Raw genomic sequence first — 14,078 nt, 5'->3', positions numbered from 1 at the left:
CGTGTTGGTATGTTCACGATATCGTTAAGTAATGTTTCCTGACGTGCAAAATAACTTTAAACTTGAAGGAAACTAGAAAATATTAGCTCTGAAGTACAGGAAAATACAAAAGGAGACAGTAAATACTATGACAGTACAGGAATGACTACGGATGAAAAAGATTGAAAGGGATTTAAGTAAGGAACTGCGAAATTTGGCGGATTTTTTCAAGATCCACACAACAAATGATAAACATCTTTAACAATAACAATCTAACCCTCGGAAGTGATCGATAGTGCTCAAAAGTAATTGGATTATCTAATTAGTACTAATGGAATGTGGATACGGGATGAAAAACGTAATAAAAATAATAGCCAATTTCTCAAGGCCCCTCTTACGTCAATGCACTGTTCTGAAGGACTAGTTAAAAGGCACCCTAGAGGCAAAAGGTCGCTAGATCAAAAATTGTGTCAATGCTACTGTTCTTATTTCATTGATATGCAAATAAATTTCAAAACTTCAAGTTAATTCATAGTGGATTTAGCGTGAAATTGCAGCGATTTAGAGATTAAATACGATGCTCAAAGGGAACTTATCGAAGTTAATGTCTAATGTAGACATAAGTCTCGCGAAAAGTTAAACAAAGTTTTTTGCAGTTCAAGAGTAAAGCAAGCAGCACCCTAATGACGTGAAACAGCCCTTGAGTTCTCCTGTAATGCAAACAAGCGTCTGATGAACATATTTTAACTTGATTTGCTTGCGCATTTACGCTACTGTTCGAAAGAAGAGTGCGACCTCACCATGTCACACAAAGAGACGGCTTAGATAATAAATTCATCAACTTCGCTGATCTGAATTTCGTACTCAGCGATGTACTAAACAGACCAGTGTAGAGAACGTCTCCGAACAATCGAGCAAGTACACTTAGGCTGAACGAGGTCTATTCCGCGGTTGCAGCGATCAAAATTACCAATTACGGAACAATTCACACCAACTTAGAGCCGTTAAATAGGAAGGAACACAGAAGTTGTCGAACCTGGGTTTCAAGTTACAAAACATCGCGTCCTTCTCTCCACTGGAATCTTCAACACCAACGAATCGAATAATCGACGTTGTTTAAAATCCTGAAGAACATTTCTCGACGTAATTTCTGTGGTTGAGAGCTGACTAAACGAGTTCAGTCTTCACAACCGCGTTTTCGCGTCTGTTCACTAGCTCTCTGAGAACAAGGAACCTTCCTTGTGCTAAACTTCAATCATGATTACGACAGGCGACGTGTTTGTTTTCCGTGATTATTAAAATCACCAGAAACGACTGTTTGCTGATTACATGCAGATTAGTGCGAAAACGTTTGGCTTTCTTAAGGAACTGGTCTCAAGGGACCATTGACCGAAAATAAATTTATTTTAAAAACTTCCTTGGATGTAAGATTCCAACCTATGAATGAACTGTGGCAGAAAGAATAATTACAAAAAGCCTTCTCGTCAAAAGAACTAAAAAAAATTCACAAAACAAACGGTTAGTTAAGACTCTTACTAATTAATTCCTCAGCCTTTATTCCAGACTCAAATCTCTAAGAATGTAAAGTAAATCTCAGTTTTCAGCCTATGGATTACACCCCACTGAGCGACTGGACGGTTCTTCTAATTTTGTTTATTCCGTCGATCCACTTCGTAATTCTCCATTCTGGTTGCTAACTTCTGGAAACTAACTTCTCTATCAAGATCCCGCTTCTCGCTGACAAACCATGGAGAAGTCACATGTTGTCAAAGAGTCGAGTAATACATGCACTGCCATGCGGAAAGATGGGTATACCTTAAATTGTCACTCTAACTCTGTGGTTGATAATGAAAAGTAGGATATGCGATGATTCTTAGGAGACTTTTTCAACCAAAACCTTTCACGTAGGCAAGAACTCTCACATTGTTGTGCAGCCAATCAAATGAAAGCAAGCCAAGTACAATGCGCAGTGTAGCACTATGGGACCAGTCCATTTACCGCCAAATTCGACTCTGACCTTCGGCCCAGTGGCTCTCAAAACAGGGGCAAAGTCCCACGCCAAAGGTGCAAATAAATCTGTAAGACTTCCACTGTTCAAAAGCTGATGGCGAAAATCTAAGAGCACTTGAGTTTTGGCGTAATTACCCTTTCATCTAGCGAGAGTATTTTGAAAATGAGATCTTCCCCGTTAAAAATTGATTCTATAATTTACGTCGTTTAAGAAACTATTCTCAAAAGAGACACTCATTAAGCGCTGGGGTAAAAAACCCGTCATCACGTCACTGTCACTAGATGCTAGAACTTGTCCTGGACCTCGCTATTACGCAAATCAAGTGACAGTCCTTCGCGTAAATTGTTCAGTGTAGTACTATGCCAAGGCGGTCTTTCCGAAGTCCAAAATCCAGGATTTTTCCATTAAACAAGAGCGCTATTCAACGTTTTACACTCAGACTGTTAGCTCTTTCATAAGCCTTTTCATACCCCATCAAATTCAATCACTAAGTAAGTAAGACAGGAAAACAAAGGAAAGGCAATGATAAACCAATTGGAACAAGGAGAGTCAAACTAGCGACGGACACATATTGACCAGAGCCGAGGATCATAACCAAGAGACTTCTCTCTATCTTACACTTACGAGAGTTAACTTAAGAAAGTTTTAAATTTATTGCCACTTATCCTCTTTAAAGGACACGATTTCCCTGTGATCTATCATTATCATGTTGATCTTACCTTCTGTTCTTCAATTTGCTCTTCTAATTGTTTGACATCTGCGGGGGAGGCTGATTGCGTCAGCAGGATTTTCTCTGTGTCGGATAGCCAGTCAAGTAAGTGCTGTATCGAGGTGCACCACTGTAAGCAGGCCTCTTCAACCTGAACAAGTACAAAGCGAACGTCACAAAAAGGTATGACTGAACGTCACGCCAATGTTGGGTGACCTTCGCACAGTGAACCTAACAATGCCAGTTGTCACGACAATGTGCGATTTTGATTTAATCCAAAACGCCATTCACATTAAAACAATACGAAAAATAAATGAGATTAATGCGCGCACAATGGTTAACCAGTATAGCAACGAAAAAATTTATAATCGCATTAAAAATTACCCTAATCATTTAAAAGGGTGATCACATGTCCAGGTTTATGTCATGTTTCGAATGACTAACTTTGTAAAATTCTGGATACCAATATGTTATTTAACAACGACGCTTTCTTTCAAGAAACTAAATACAGATGTACAGATATGTAACACTTACAAATGTGTTTCCCTTGTAAAAGATTACTTTTTGTTACCGAATATTTCAAAAACTGGAACGCATGGTGAGCTTATCCCATTACGATAATGGAAGAAGAGGAGACAGACAAAAAAAAAAAGTTCTAATACAAAAAAATCAGCAAAAGCTTGGACAAAGCAGAAAACGAAGGGTCTTTTTTAGATTCTTGGCAGCTCGAGCTTTCGTGAACCGCTCACAGTTAAGGCTAAATGTCGTATCCGATTTTTTGTGCGAGTCGACTTCTGCCACAAGTAGAGTGTCAAACAATGCCATAACTTTTAGAGAAAGAAACCTGCAATTTGGAGAAAAATTACAACTATGAAAGACCGCCTAAGGCTCTCGTTAGGCTAATCATAGCAAACCAAAGGTGTCGCCATGGATTAATCCAAACGCGGCATTTTAAACGCAGTCAAGCCGCATTTAAGAGAGGCGTTAAAAGAAACAAGTGGTTATGAACCATTAGCGGCGCAGTCTGTTGAGGTGTCAAAGATAAATACCTCCTGAAGAACAACCTCAACTTGTCACAATCTACTGACAGTACAGAGTTAGAGTAAATAAAGTAAATATTCGTTAAGATAATCGGGCAATAAAAGTCGTGCATTTTGTAAGGTCAATTGTGAGGTAAAGAGTAGGATTAATTTGCGAAAGGCACCGACTCACTTCTTTGTGTTCTTTTCCGTGTCTTTTCAAGGTCTCCACAAGGTTCTCCATGGCAAGCTGCACTTCATTCAAGAGTTTTTCGTATCGGGCGTTCATACTCATCAGGGATGATATTATTTCCTCTCGGCCCTTCTGCGCACTTTCCAGGAGGGGGTTGACAGCTTCTCGGGACTCTGGCAGGTGATGCAGGCTGTGACGATAGTCCTCAAGGTTCTTTTCCCACATCTAGCAAAAAACACCAAAAAGAGTTCAGTACTAAGCTATACTCCTCTAATTCTCACAAGTGATTAACATGTAATTTCTCCCTTTCACATCTATACATTAACGAGCAAACAGGCGATGAGAATATTCAAACTTATCAGGTGGAAGTTCTTATCTTGACCTAACACCAAATTCTTGTGACTAATTTACAAGGAAATGTGTAGCAACCAGAGGGGAGAATTAACAATCAGATCATAGGAATTAAAGAATTAAAGTAACTAGGAAGTAAAACTCCCTCTACAAACTTGTAATATTGAATTGAATTCGTGTTCAGATTTGATCATAGAGTGAAGACGGGCTTCGTATAATTCAAGCTAAATGAAAGAGGACTAGCCAGTCTCCTACTAATCTGACCCAAGTCCCCGCTCACCTGTGATTCATCTGTGTATTCATGTCCAACAGTACAGAGAGTTTTGATTGGTACTTGCTGGCTTCGGATATCCGTGTAGAGAGACTAAAACAACAAATTTGAAAATCTCGATTCAGTTTTCTGCTTTGTTTCCAGCCATAGCTTTGTAAGCAAAAAGAATTGCATCATGAACAAAAATTGCAAAGCCATTCATCCCTCAACAAAGATCTCCTAATTGACGGATATTGTGTTCATCTAACTTTTTTACACCAGGAATTGATAAAATGTAAATTCTCCTCGATAGTCCGATAGATCATCCAGCAAACAAGCGATGTTAAAACGAACTGCTATCAGCTAGGGGTGTTATTTTGATGATCACCTACAAAGGAGAATTACTTGTCTGATCAGATCTTGGAAGGTTAAGTGTTGAAAAGTTACTCAGTTGCTGGAATATATGGCGACAAGTCTTCTTGCAAATCGTACGAAGGAAGATTGAAAGTTTTTCAAAACGATAATGAATTCTTCATATGAACTAAAAGACAATTGCAATTGAGTGTCGAAAGTGTTCCAGGATTGCTATGATTTTACTTCCCTTCACTCTGTGATTGGTTCAGAAAGAAACTCGCACTACTCTCTCGACCAATCAGATGGAAAACTAAAACCAATCCCACCGTTGCTTAGGGTTTTCCCGCGCTTCAAGCAGGTTGCCTGTGTTTACTTTGAGTTCCCATTGGTTAATGAAGATGTTAACCCTTTTTATTGATTGGTAGTGACAACTTTGGTTTTGGCTCTTCGAAGCTCAATTGAAATCTGCTCTACCTTGTAACTTAATTATTTTCATGCCTTCAGGCGCATAATAAGCATTTTAGACTCACTGTGAATTCCTCCATAACACTTTCAGCATTACTAGGGTCGGTATTCCAGCCCCGGTCTTGGACTTTTTCCTCGACTCTCTTCAACCAGTCCAATTCATTTTGCAACCCAGCTTGAAACTGCTCCAGTTTGTGTTCAGCTTTCACCAGGCCCCCAAGACGATTATCAATCTCGTTCCGAGCTGCTTCCCATCTCTCGAGAACAGCCTGGACTCTAGCCTTATCAAATTCCTTGAGGTCGGGCAGCGATCTTCGAATGTCGTCCGTTTTGTCCTTCCTCGGTTCTATTTCGGTCTGGAGTATTTCCTATAGATCAAGAAATAAAAAAGGAAAAGAAGAGTTTAAACATTTATCAATTTATTAATTAATTAATTAATTTATTCATTCATTCATTCACTTTTCAGTAAACGAACCTGCGAGCCGCACTGGCGCACTGGGGAATATTGGCGCGAAGTCGTGGTAGTGCATACCAGGCGCAGCAAAGTGCGAGCAGAAACAACTGAGGGCCGATATTCCTCAGTACAACTCAAGCAAGCAAGGTTAGTTGGTAGTTTATTGTATGGCACTCGGACCAAACTGGTTATGTTGGATTTTCCAGCTTTCGAGAAAAAAAATAGGCGGCTTATGACCGTTTCCGTGGATACGCTTCGTATGACAAAATTTTGACGAAGTAAAAACCAATCAGAATGACTGGATTTACCTAAAGACTACCTTGCCACGAAATAATTGAAGTTACGTTAAGTTTTCTTAACTCCTTTTTCTCAAAAAAAAAAAAAAAAAGAAAGAAAAGAGGGAGAGAGAAAAAAACAAAAATGAAAATAAAAAGCTAGAAATTACAGTCTAGTTATTTCTGGTTACCTGTATCACTTTTGTCTGATGCTGAATGTCTTTCAAGTTAGCAGTAAGTCCCGGCTGTTGAATGAGGATCACTTCAACACGTCGCAAACTGTTTTCAAGATCTGTTACCAGTTCAGCAATGTTCAGCAAAAACACAAGCCTATCGATTGGAAAAGAGTGCGATCGCACAAATAGGTAATATAAGTTCTACTAGGGCAACTCGACGGCTAAGCTCGTTCAGTGGAGGCTTAGGAGAGCTCAGACGTGACAATTTAGTTTTGCATCTGATTGGTTGAGAGAGAGGCGCGGGTTCTCTGGACTAATCACGGACCAAATTATAGAAAAAAAAAAAAAAAAAAAAAGAAGCAATCCTGAATTACTTTCGACACTATTGAGAATTGCCCCAAGGATGAACGTTATTACGGGATTGACAGAACTCGAGAGATCCAAAGTAAAAGAACACCAGGCAACAGGAAGGCCATGGTATGGATTCACAGAAGTACTTATTTTTCTGTATAGAAATCCCTCATCAATATGTTATCGTTATTTTGGAGTCAACCCTGAATTAGTGTCAATAGGATTTTGAGCAACTCGTTTCAGGGTCCAAACGCTTCCTGGAACATGCATTAGCATAAAGGAATTTCGCCAGAAGAGTACGCGTTTAAGAATTGATTCAGCCTCAACTCACATTTTGTGCCAACCGTTAGCTTCTTTCTTAACATTTCTCCATTTTTCTGACAGTAAACCTAATTTGCTCTGTAGTTGAGGATCCATCTGAGTCACCACGGATTGTGTGAGGGAGTCGTACTGCGGTGTTCTCTGTTTCTGCTCCTCTTGCAATTTCTAAAATGCAACAAAGTACACCATGATTGTCAGGGAGCGAAAAAAAATTACGTGTTGTAAAAGATGTCACATGATGAATAAACGTTCTAAAGTTTGCTTATCGATACAGACAATGAGGTTGAATGTCTTCGAGCTCATATACGTGCAGCTCATTGGTTCAGTGTGATTGATTGTAATTGATGCGTTTTGAAATCCATTACTTGTATTTATGATAATCAAAACGCACCAATGAATGTATACGGAAAAAAAAGTAGTGATAGTTTGCCGCTGCTCACATCTAACCATAAAAATTGTGAAACCTCATCTCACAGCAAATTATACCACGCAGGTTTTCTATAGAAAATTTTGGGATGTAGGGAGAACACTCCAAAAGTTTGAAAATCACGAGCCAGATTCACAAACTTTTCTCAAATTCTCTCAACATCCCGTGTGGGTTATTACACCAGTAAATCGATAGGAAGAGCGGTCTATTGCTTCAATAACTGGTAGATGATTTCGTGCATTTTCATCACATGTTTGCGTAACAATATATCCACACTGTACAAGTAAAGACTAAATCACCTCAACTTGCTGAAGTGTGCTGGAAAGGCTTCTTTGGTTTAGTGTCTCAAGTGACTTTGTTTTCAAGACCTCTTCAGATCTGTTCACCCACGCGAGAAGATCATTTAGTGTGCTCTGAGCACTTTGCTGAAAGGTAAAAAAATCCAAAATTTAAATAACTTTAATAAGTTGTGTGTAGTGTGTGTTTTTTTTGGTGAGTGATTTATGTGTTTTACTTGTTCAAAAGAAGTTTAGAGTGCTTTTCGATTGAGTGTCGTAAAACGAAGAGCAAAGTAATCTAAAAGGCCAATCACAAGAAGGAAATTACCCTGAAAAACCTATGCCAACTCAAAGTAAAACTGACCAAATTGCCTAAGGCGCGGGAAAACGCGACCAAGTCGTGATTGGTTTTAGTTTTGCATCTGATTGGTTGAGAGAGTGGAGCGAATTCTGTTGACCAATCACAGAACGAAAAAAAGCCAATCGAAAGACAATCTCGGATTTCTCTCCACATAGTATTGAAATTGCTCCAAGAAGAACTTCTGAAAGTGAAAAATTATTGTTTCATTCACTTCACCTTGTCAAGCGTTGGCACCGTTTGTGTTTCAAACATGGTCTCGGGTTCTATAGCATGTTCATTCAATGACACAGAAGCTGGTTCTAGCCGTTCTGTGATGCCAGCTATTTCCTGGTCATCAGGCATTTGGATTTCTTTCCATAGTTGTTCCACATCTTTTGATCCAGTCAGAAGTGGTATCTTACCCTGAAAAGAATGAAATGATCACTGATTTTTACGCAAACACTTTTATCGAACACCTTCATATTCTGGTATCTGTTTGAAACCTGAGTTTTCAAGAAAATCTGACAAGACCCAAGTCATGTAGCACTTAGAAACAAAAGGTTCAGAACATACTTATAGTAAAAAGTGGAATCATCATGGGGAAAAAAACTGATGGCCAAGTAGTGCACCCAAAAAAAAAACATAATGATACTAACCCCGATTGTGTTACCAGCTCAGGTACAAACTTTATTTTTCAGTGCAATGAAAGGGAACCCAGCGTGATAGGCAAGCTAAACACCTAAATTTTTAACAAGCGATCTATGAATATTATCCATTCACACTGTAGCCGGAGTTTTACAAAATTTGATCAGCTTTGATACACGTTTTACTACCAAGGCAAGATTAAATTTTTGCGTGCAATTAACCCAGGATTGGTGTCAGTCCTTTAATTCCTAAAAGTGACCAGCATCTAATTTCTCCCTACAATATCAGCCCTGAATCAAACAATAGGGTCATGAGAATAAAGGAACTGATCACCGACTAAACAAGCTCTTGATTGTTAAACAAATTCTCTTTGTCATCACCTTCGCAAATGTACAGAGAACAATATGGAGAATATGCATATTGATGTGACTATGTAAAGGGGCTAATAGGGAAAATGTCAACTCAGCCCTAAGTAGGGTGAAGTTCCATGAGAGTGGATCATCGCTACCCATCATCCTTAGAGCCTAGGTCCCAGTCTCCTATCCTTCACTGCTCATGATACCTGCACCAACTTTGTTATCCCTTCTAGCAAGAAACTGTACCAACTAACCTTCTCAGGAGAAGTGGATTTTATGATCTTCACTTGCGTAAAAACTTGTTCTTTGCTTAGGGCTTGCTTTAAATTCCAGTGTCTTGTTCTCCACAATGTCAGTAAATGTTTATACTGAATTTCTAACCTGGTGAAATAGAAAAAAAATAATACTGTAACAATACTGGAGAAAAACCTATCTTTAAAGGTTGCCAAAAGTGATAAATGAGATTGAATTATTGATATCTTATTTGTCTGTTTTAATTAAATTGTGATATATTTTTTTATAATTTCTTTTCAGACGATATTTCTTTCTACAGGTCAAATGCTTGGTTAGTCAGAAGGTAATATTTTCTGATCTGACACAAAGAGTCCACTCACAAGACGTTCTTCCTTACCAAAAAGAGCACATGCAAAATCCAAGTTTTTTTATGTTGAAGGTTAAAATATGTGACCATTACCTGGTGGAAAATTCTGTAGCTTCCACATCTGGAGCAGGAATAACAAAACATACGGATGGAACTTCACACTGTCTACTGCTGGCATTTGTAATCTGTCAAAGAGTACAACAATTTTCATTAAAAAAAGAACAGATATGGTGATCCATCTGTTTTTATCTACATGCCTTATTTTTTCTTGTCTGTCTGTCTGTTCAGGGTAGTCATTAGAAAATGTAAAAGATGCACAATCTGAACTTAGTAGACAGCTGAATTGAATTCTGCTTGCCAAGCATTTGCAGTGCACCTTTCTTTGAGGGGTTGAGGGGCATGCTCCACATTTTTTAGCCAGACAGTGATGTTGCAATCAGTTAAATTTACTTCTTTTCTGTTTTGAGCAAAATTCACAAGGTAGACAGCAGGTTTTTGCCTCTGACCGCCTTCTAATGACAATCCTGCTGCCTGTACATCTGTCTGTGAACAATGTGTCCTTCTTGTTTATTTACCTGTTGATCATTGATTGTTTGTTGGTTTCTCTTTCTGTCTACGTACTTTGATTGTTGATTAGTCAGCCACACAGCTTGTCTGTGTTTTACTGTTTGTATGTTGGTTCTCAGAACATCTTGATCACTGCTTTAGATTTAACTCAAAGTAGTTATTTCAGCAATAATACATACTTTCCAAGAATGATGTTCAGAATTATCCAGGAGTAGACATTCTTCACCTTTGTTGACAACATTCTGAAAAGCAAATTAAATAGCACACCATGTGTTTATAATAGGCCATCTAATGGCACAAGAAATCCCAAATTTCTGACAAAATCAAGTTTATCACCAAATAGTAAGTGTTTGAGAAAAATTCTTAATAACTCAGCTGTGTAGAACTTAGGTTAGGAACTTCAAACAGAAGTCACAAATTCCAATCACTGCATCAAAAAGTGCCCACCATTCTTACCTGCATATTCTTGTAACTGCACACTGGATCAACCAAAACTTTGCCCTTCAATTTGGATTTTCTTTGTGGCAGGGGAACTACCTTTTTACTCAGAAGTTGCAATGAGCTAACGACATCTTTGAAGTCAACAAGTTCTTGCTTCATTTCCTACAAGAAATTTTAAAAATACATCAAAAAATTAACAAAATGTTTCTCAACATCCTGAAAGAACAGATTGAGATTGTGTAACCTCTTCCAATAACTGTATATTTAATAAAGACCTAAGGAAACCCTGAAGAAAATAAAAAAAATTGAAGGATCTTAGCCCAATCAATTTGCATGGTAACTTGTTGCATAAAACATGACAATACTGTCACATTTTGGAACATGCTATAGAATCCTGTGATCAATGAGTTGTCAAAGTTGACTGAAGAGGTATACCACTGCTTTGAGTAGGATTTTCCAGTTGAGACACCTGTTTTAAATTAACACCTTACATTTAAGGGCACACCAGGTTATTTTGTCATTAAGATTGTCACTATGTCTGGACAACTGAGAAGGTTACAGACTTAGAACCCTCTTAGCAGGACCCCTTCGCGAGTAGTAGTAGTAGCTTGTCAAAATACAACCAACATGTAAAATATTCTGCAATACCATACACCAAAATGTCTAATGAGTTTTTCTTTTTTAATCATTCAATTAATTTACTTTGTATGCATTTCTCCTAAGATAGGAAGAGCAAAGCAATAGAGAAGTGATTTGTAGTCCGGATATTTGTACTTGATTTGCACATTCTTTGTACTCTTAATTAAACAGTTGGCTAATAAAAGCTTATCGTAAAAATAGGCTAAACAGTGTAGATATCTTTAGGTGGAATTTAATTCTCAGAACCAGCATTACAAGTGAAAAGATGAAAGGTAAAATCACTCAGGATCAGATAAAACTGCAAGGAAAAATACTAACTAAGAAATACTGAGATGAATGTGCAAGATTAAGGCAAGAAAAGCAATAAATCAGTTCTTGACAGACAACAAACTAGGGCCAGTAATAAGGGGACTGGATTATATTGCTGATTGTCATCTATGGCACTCCACCCCCTCAGTCATTAATCTGACATGATCAAATATACTTATATGATCAAACATTCTTGTATGATCAAATATTCTGGAGTGATCAAATACTCTGGTATGATCAAATATTCTGATGAAATCTAACATGTGGAAAGAAATCTGATAAAACTTGGTTGTGTTAAAAGTGCAAAAGGAAAAGCTGTTCTTCTACTTATAAGATAACATAACATTCTTTAAGGAATTATCTTCAAAATGACAATAGGTAATATAATAATTGAGCAGAACTTTCTTATTGCAGAACTTTCTTGTTGCAGAACTTTCCTACCACAGAACTTTCCTTTTGAAGTCATGCCTGATTAACTTTTGATATACAGAGGAAACATATGCCTGATGAAACATGAACAGAAGGTAGGAGGAGGGAATGACTGAGATGCTGACACTCTTGTTCAAGTCTGACACCATCTGTAATCCACTATTATCATAATTGTCAGTGATCATGCATATTGTGCACAGTTAACCCTTTAAGAGTGACTAGTATTTAATTTAGCCCCACAATATTTTTCTGCATCACACGTTAAAGTCAAAAGAGTAAACAAGATGATCAACACTGGAGGAAGCTCTTCATTGTTGAACAAACTCTCCTAAACAGCACCTCAGGAAATGCTAAGAGAAAAGTTCCTGAGGAGAAGTATATTGATGTAAGGATGTAAAGGGTCAAATGGCTGAGTGATTGCCATTAAAGGCTCTATCTGTAAGTATATGGTCTAAAGCATCATTAAAGAACCAGTAATATTATGTGCAGAATTCATTGTCTAAAGAAATGATTCAGAATCAACCTAACAGTAGTCTACACAAATTGTTGGCGAGAAATTATAAAAAAAATGTAAATTTGTGTGTTAACTATCACAGTTTGATTAAAACAAACAAATAAGATATCAATACCAACCCTCTCCATTATGTTGATTTTCAAAAAGATATGCTATAAAAATATCAAATGCATAGCAGTGCACTTTGAAAGAAAGATTTACTAACAGTGTCCACCTTAGGAAAACTTAGGCAGTAATTTTAGTGGATGACAGTGAAGTATTGAGACCATCATATTCAAAAATATCACCTGGGCTTGTGTTTCCTTATCATTATGAATAGAAATTTTGTTGTGGTTAAACCTAGTATTAGCTTGGTAAATTTCCAAACCAGTTATATTTATAATACTTCCACAACTTTGTAATAGTAATATATTTAACTCATGCTGACATCTGATGCAAAACTTTTATGTGATGTGTACAAAAAAGTCAACAGCTACAGCATAGTAAACAGATGATAGCACAAGCCATGCCAAAACAACTCTTTAAAAAGTTTCCTTGTGAATTTGAAGTTTACTTTGTTTTCATCTATATTTTCAATTTATTTTGATACAGCAAACAAGGGAAATTTTATTCATACTGGTGGCATGTCTAAACATTTCACACCAGAAATATGCATTTAAACTGAAATATATTTATTCCTTGGAAATTTCTTTAACCAACTGTAAACATTCAGGAAAGAAGAGGCATGATATTTATAACAAAATTTTTGCTTACCAACAGCACAAGTTTTGAGCTTAATTTTATTTTGCCATAATTAAATAATTTGAATAGACATACACTATAATCCTCTGTGAAGGTCAAATTTTCTCAAAGAATATAGCTGTAAGTTAATCGGAGAGTGAAATAACGAAAGAAATAAAACTTAAAGATCTGTAAACAAGACAGAGAAGTGAAGCGCATGATTCTCCCTTGAACTAGGCTTAAAAAAATGAAAGCTTCTTCGTGAGTATGACTCTTGCCAAATATTGACACAAATTCAACGTTTATTTGACTTGTAACTTAATACCGCTTGCGGCTCTAGTAACGTCGACCTCGATCCCCTGAAGCTTCACCGTATGAAATTAACAACAGGCGAAAATTGATCACGCGAGACACGTCGGGGTTTTTTTTGTTTAAAAATAACCAGCTGTGGAAAACTACCAAACACAACTCCATAAATTTGTCTTGCAAATGGGCCAATTTACTTTCAGAACACTTCGTCCGACCGATATCAAGTATTTAAAAATTCCACTCGAACAACATTTTCGAGTTAAAAGATCGAGAGATAAAAAAGAAAAAAAAAAAAAGCTGTCGGAAACTGGAGTCAGACATAAGCACACTATTCTAGAATGCAAATTAAGCACAGTGTTTGTCGCTAATATTAGTTCATTCGCCACGTTTCGACCTGTTCAAAACACTTAAAACAGTCTTTTTGGATGAACATCTTGGAAAACTGTTTACCTGCTTAAGTTGAAGCATGTCCGTAACGACGTCTTTAAACTTTGGCTCTAGATCCTTCTCACTTTCCGTCTTTGGTCCGCGCAGAAGCAACAAATAACGTTCTCTGGGTGCAGAAACACTTCTTTCTTCGATCTTTCGATCGAAA

General features: G+C 37.4%; 1 protein-coding gene across 1 annotated transcript in view; it reads right to left on the bottom strand.

The window, feature by feature from the left end:
* The window catches only part of LOC131771850 (dystonin-like), a 97,640-nt gene that overhangs the window by 69,234 nt on the left and 14,328 nt on the right, over window positions 1-14,078 (bottom strand). The window contains exons 19-30 of the mRNA XM_066162162.1: window positions 10,579-10,725; window positions 10,302-10,364; window positions 9,649-9,740; window positions 9,209-9,335; window positions 8,191-8,376; window positions 7,635-7,760; window positions 6,919-7,073; window positions 6,252-6,390; window positions 5,397-5,699; window positions 4,543-4,626; window positions 3,912-4,136; window positions 2,710-2,850 (exon numbers count right to left, since the gene is read on the bottom strand). Of these exons, the coding sequence (XP_066018259.1) occupies window positions 2,710-2,850; window positions 3,912-4,136; window positions 4,543-4,626; window positions 5,397-5,699; window positions 6,252-6,390; window positions 6,919-7,073; window positions 7,635-7,760; window positions 8,191-8,376; window positions 9,209-9,335; window positions 9,649-9,740; window positions 10,302-10,364; window positions 10,579-10,725 (1,788 nt within the window). The remainder of the gene's footprint in view (window positions 1-2,709; window positions 2,851-3,911; window positions 4,137-4,542; window positions 4,627-5,396; window positions 5,700-6,251; window positions 6,391-6,918; window positions 7,074-7,634; window positions 7,761-8,190; window positions 8,377-9,208; window positions 9,336-9,648; window positions 9,741-10,301; window positions 10,365-10,578; window positions 10,726-14,078) is intronic.

This window comes from Pocillopora verrucosa, chromosome 2 (assembly GCF_036669915.1).
Source record: "Pocillopora verrucosa isolate sample1 chromosome 2, ASM3666991v2, whole genome shotgun sequence".
In the NCBI taxonomy this organism is placed as follows: domain Eukaryota; kingdom Metazoa; phylum Cnidaria; class Anthozoa; order Scleractinia; family Pocilloporidae; genus Pocillopora; species Pocillopora verrucosa.
The sequence above is the reverse complement of the archived record's forward strand: the minus strand, read 5'-3'. Positions and strand labels throughout refer to the sequence as shown.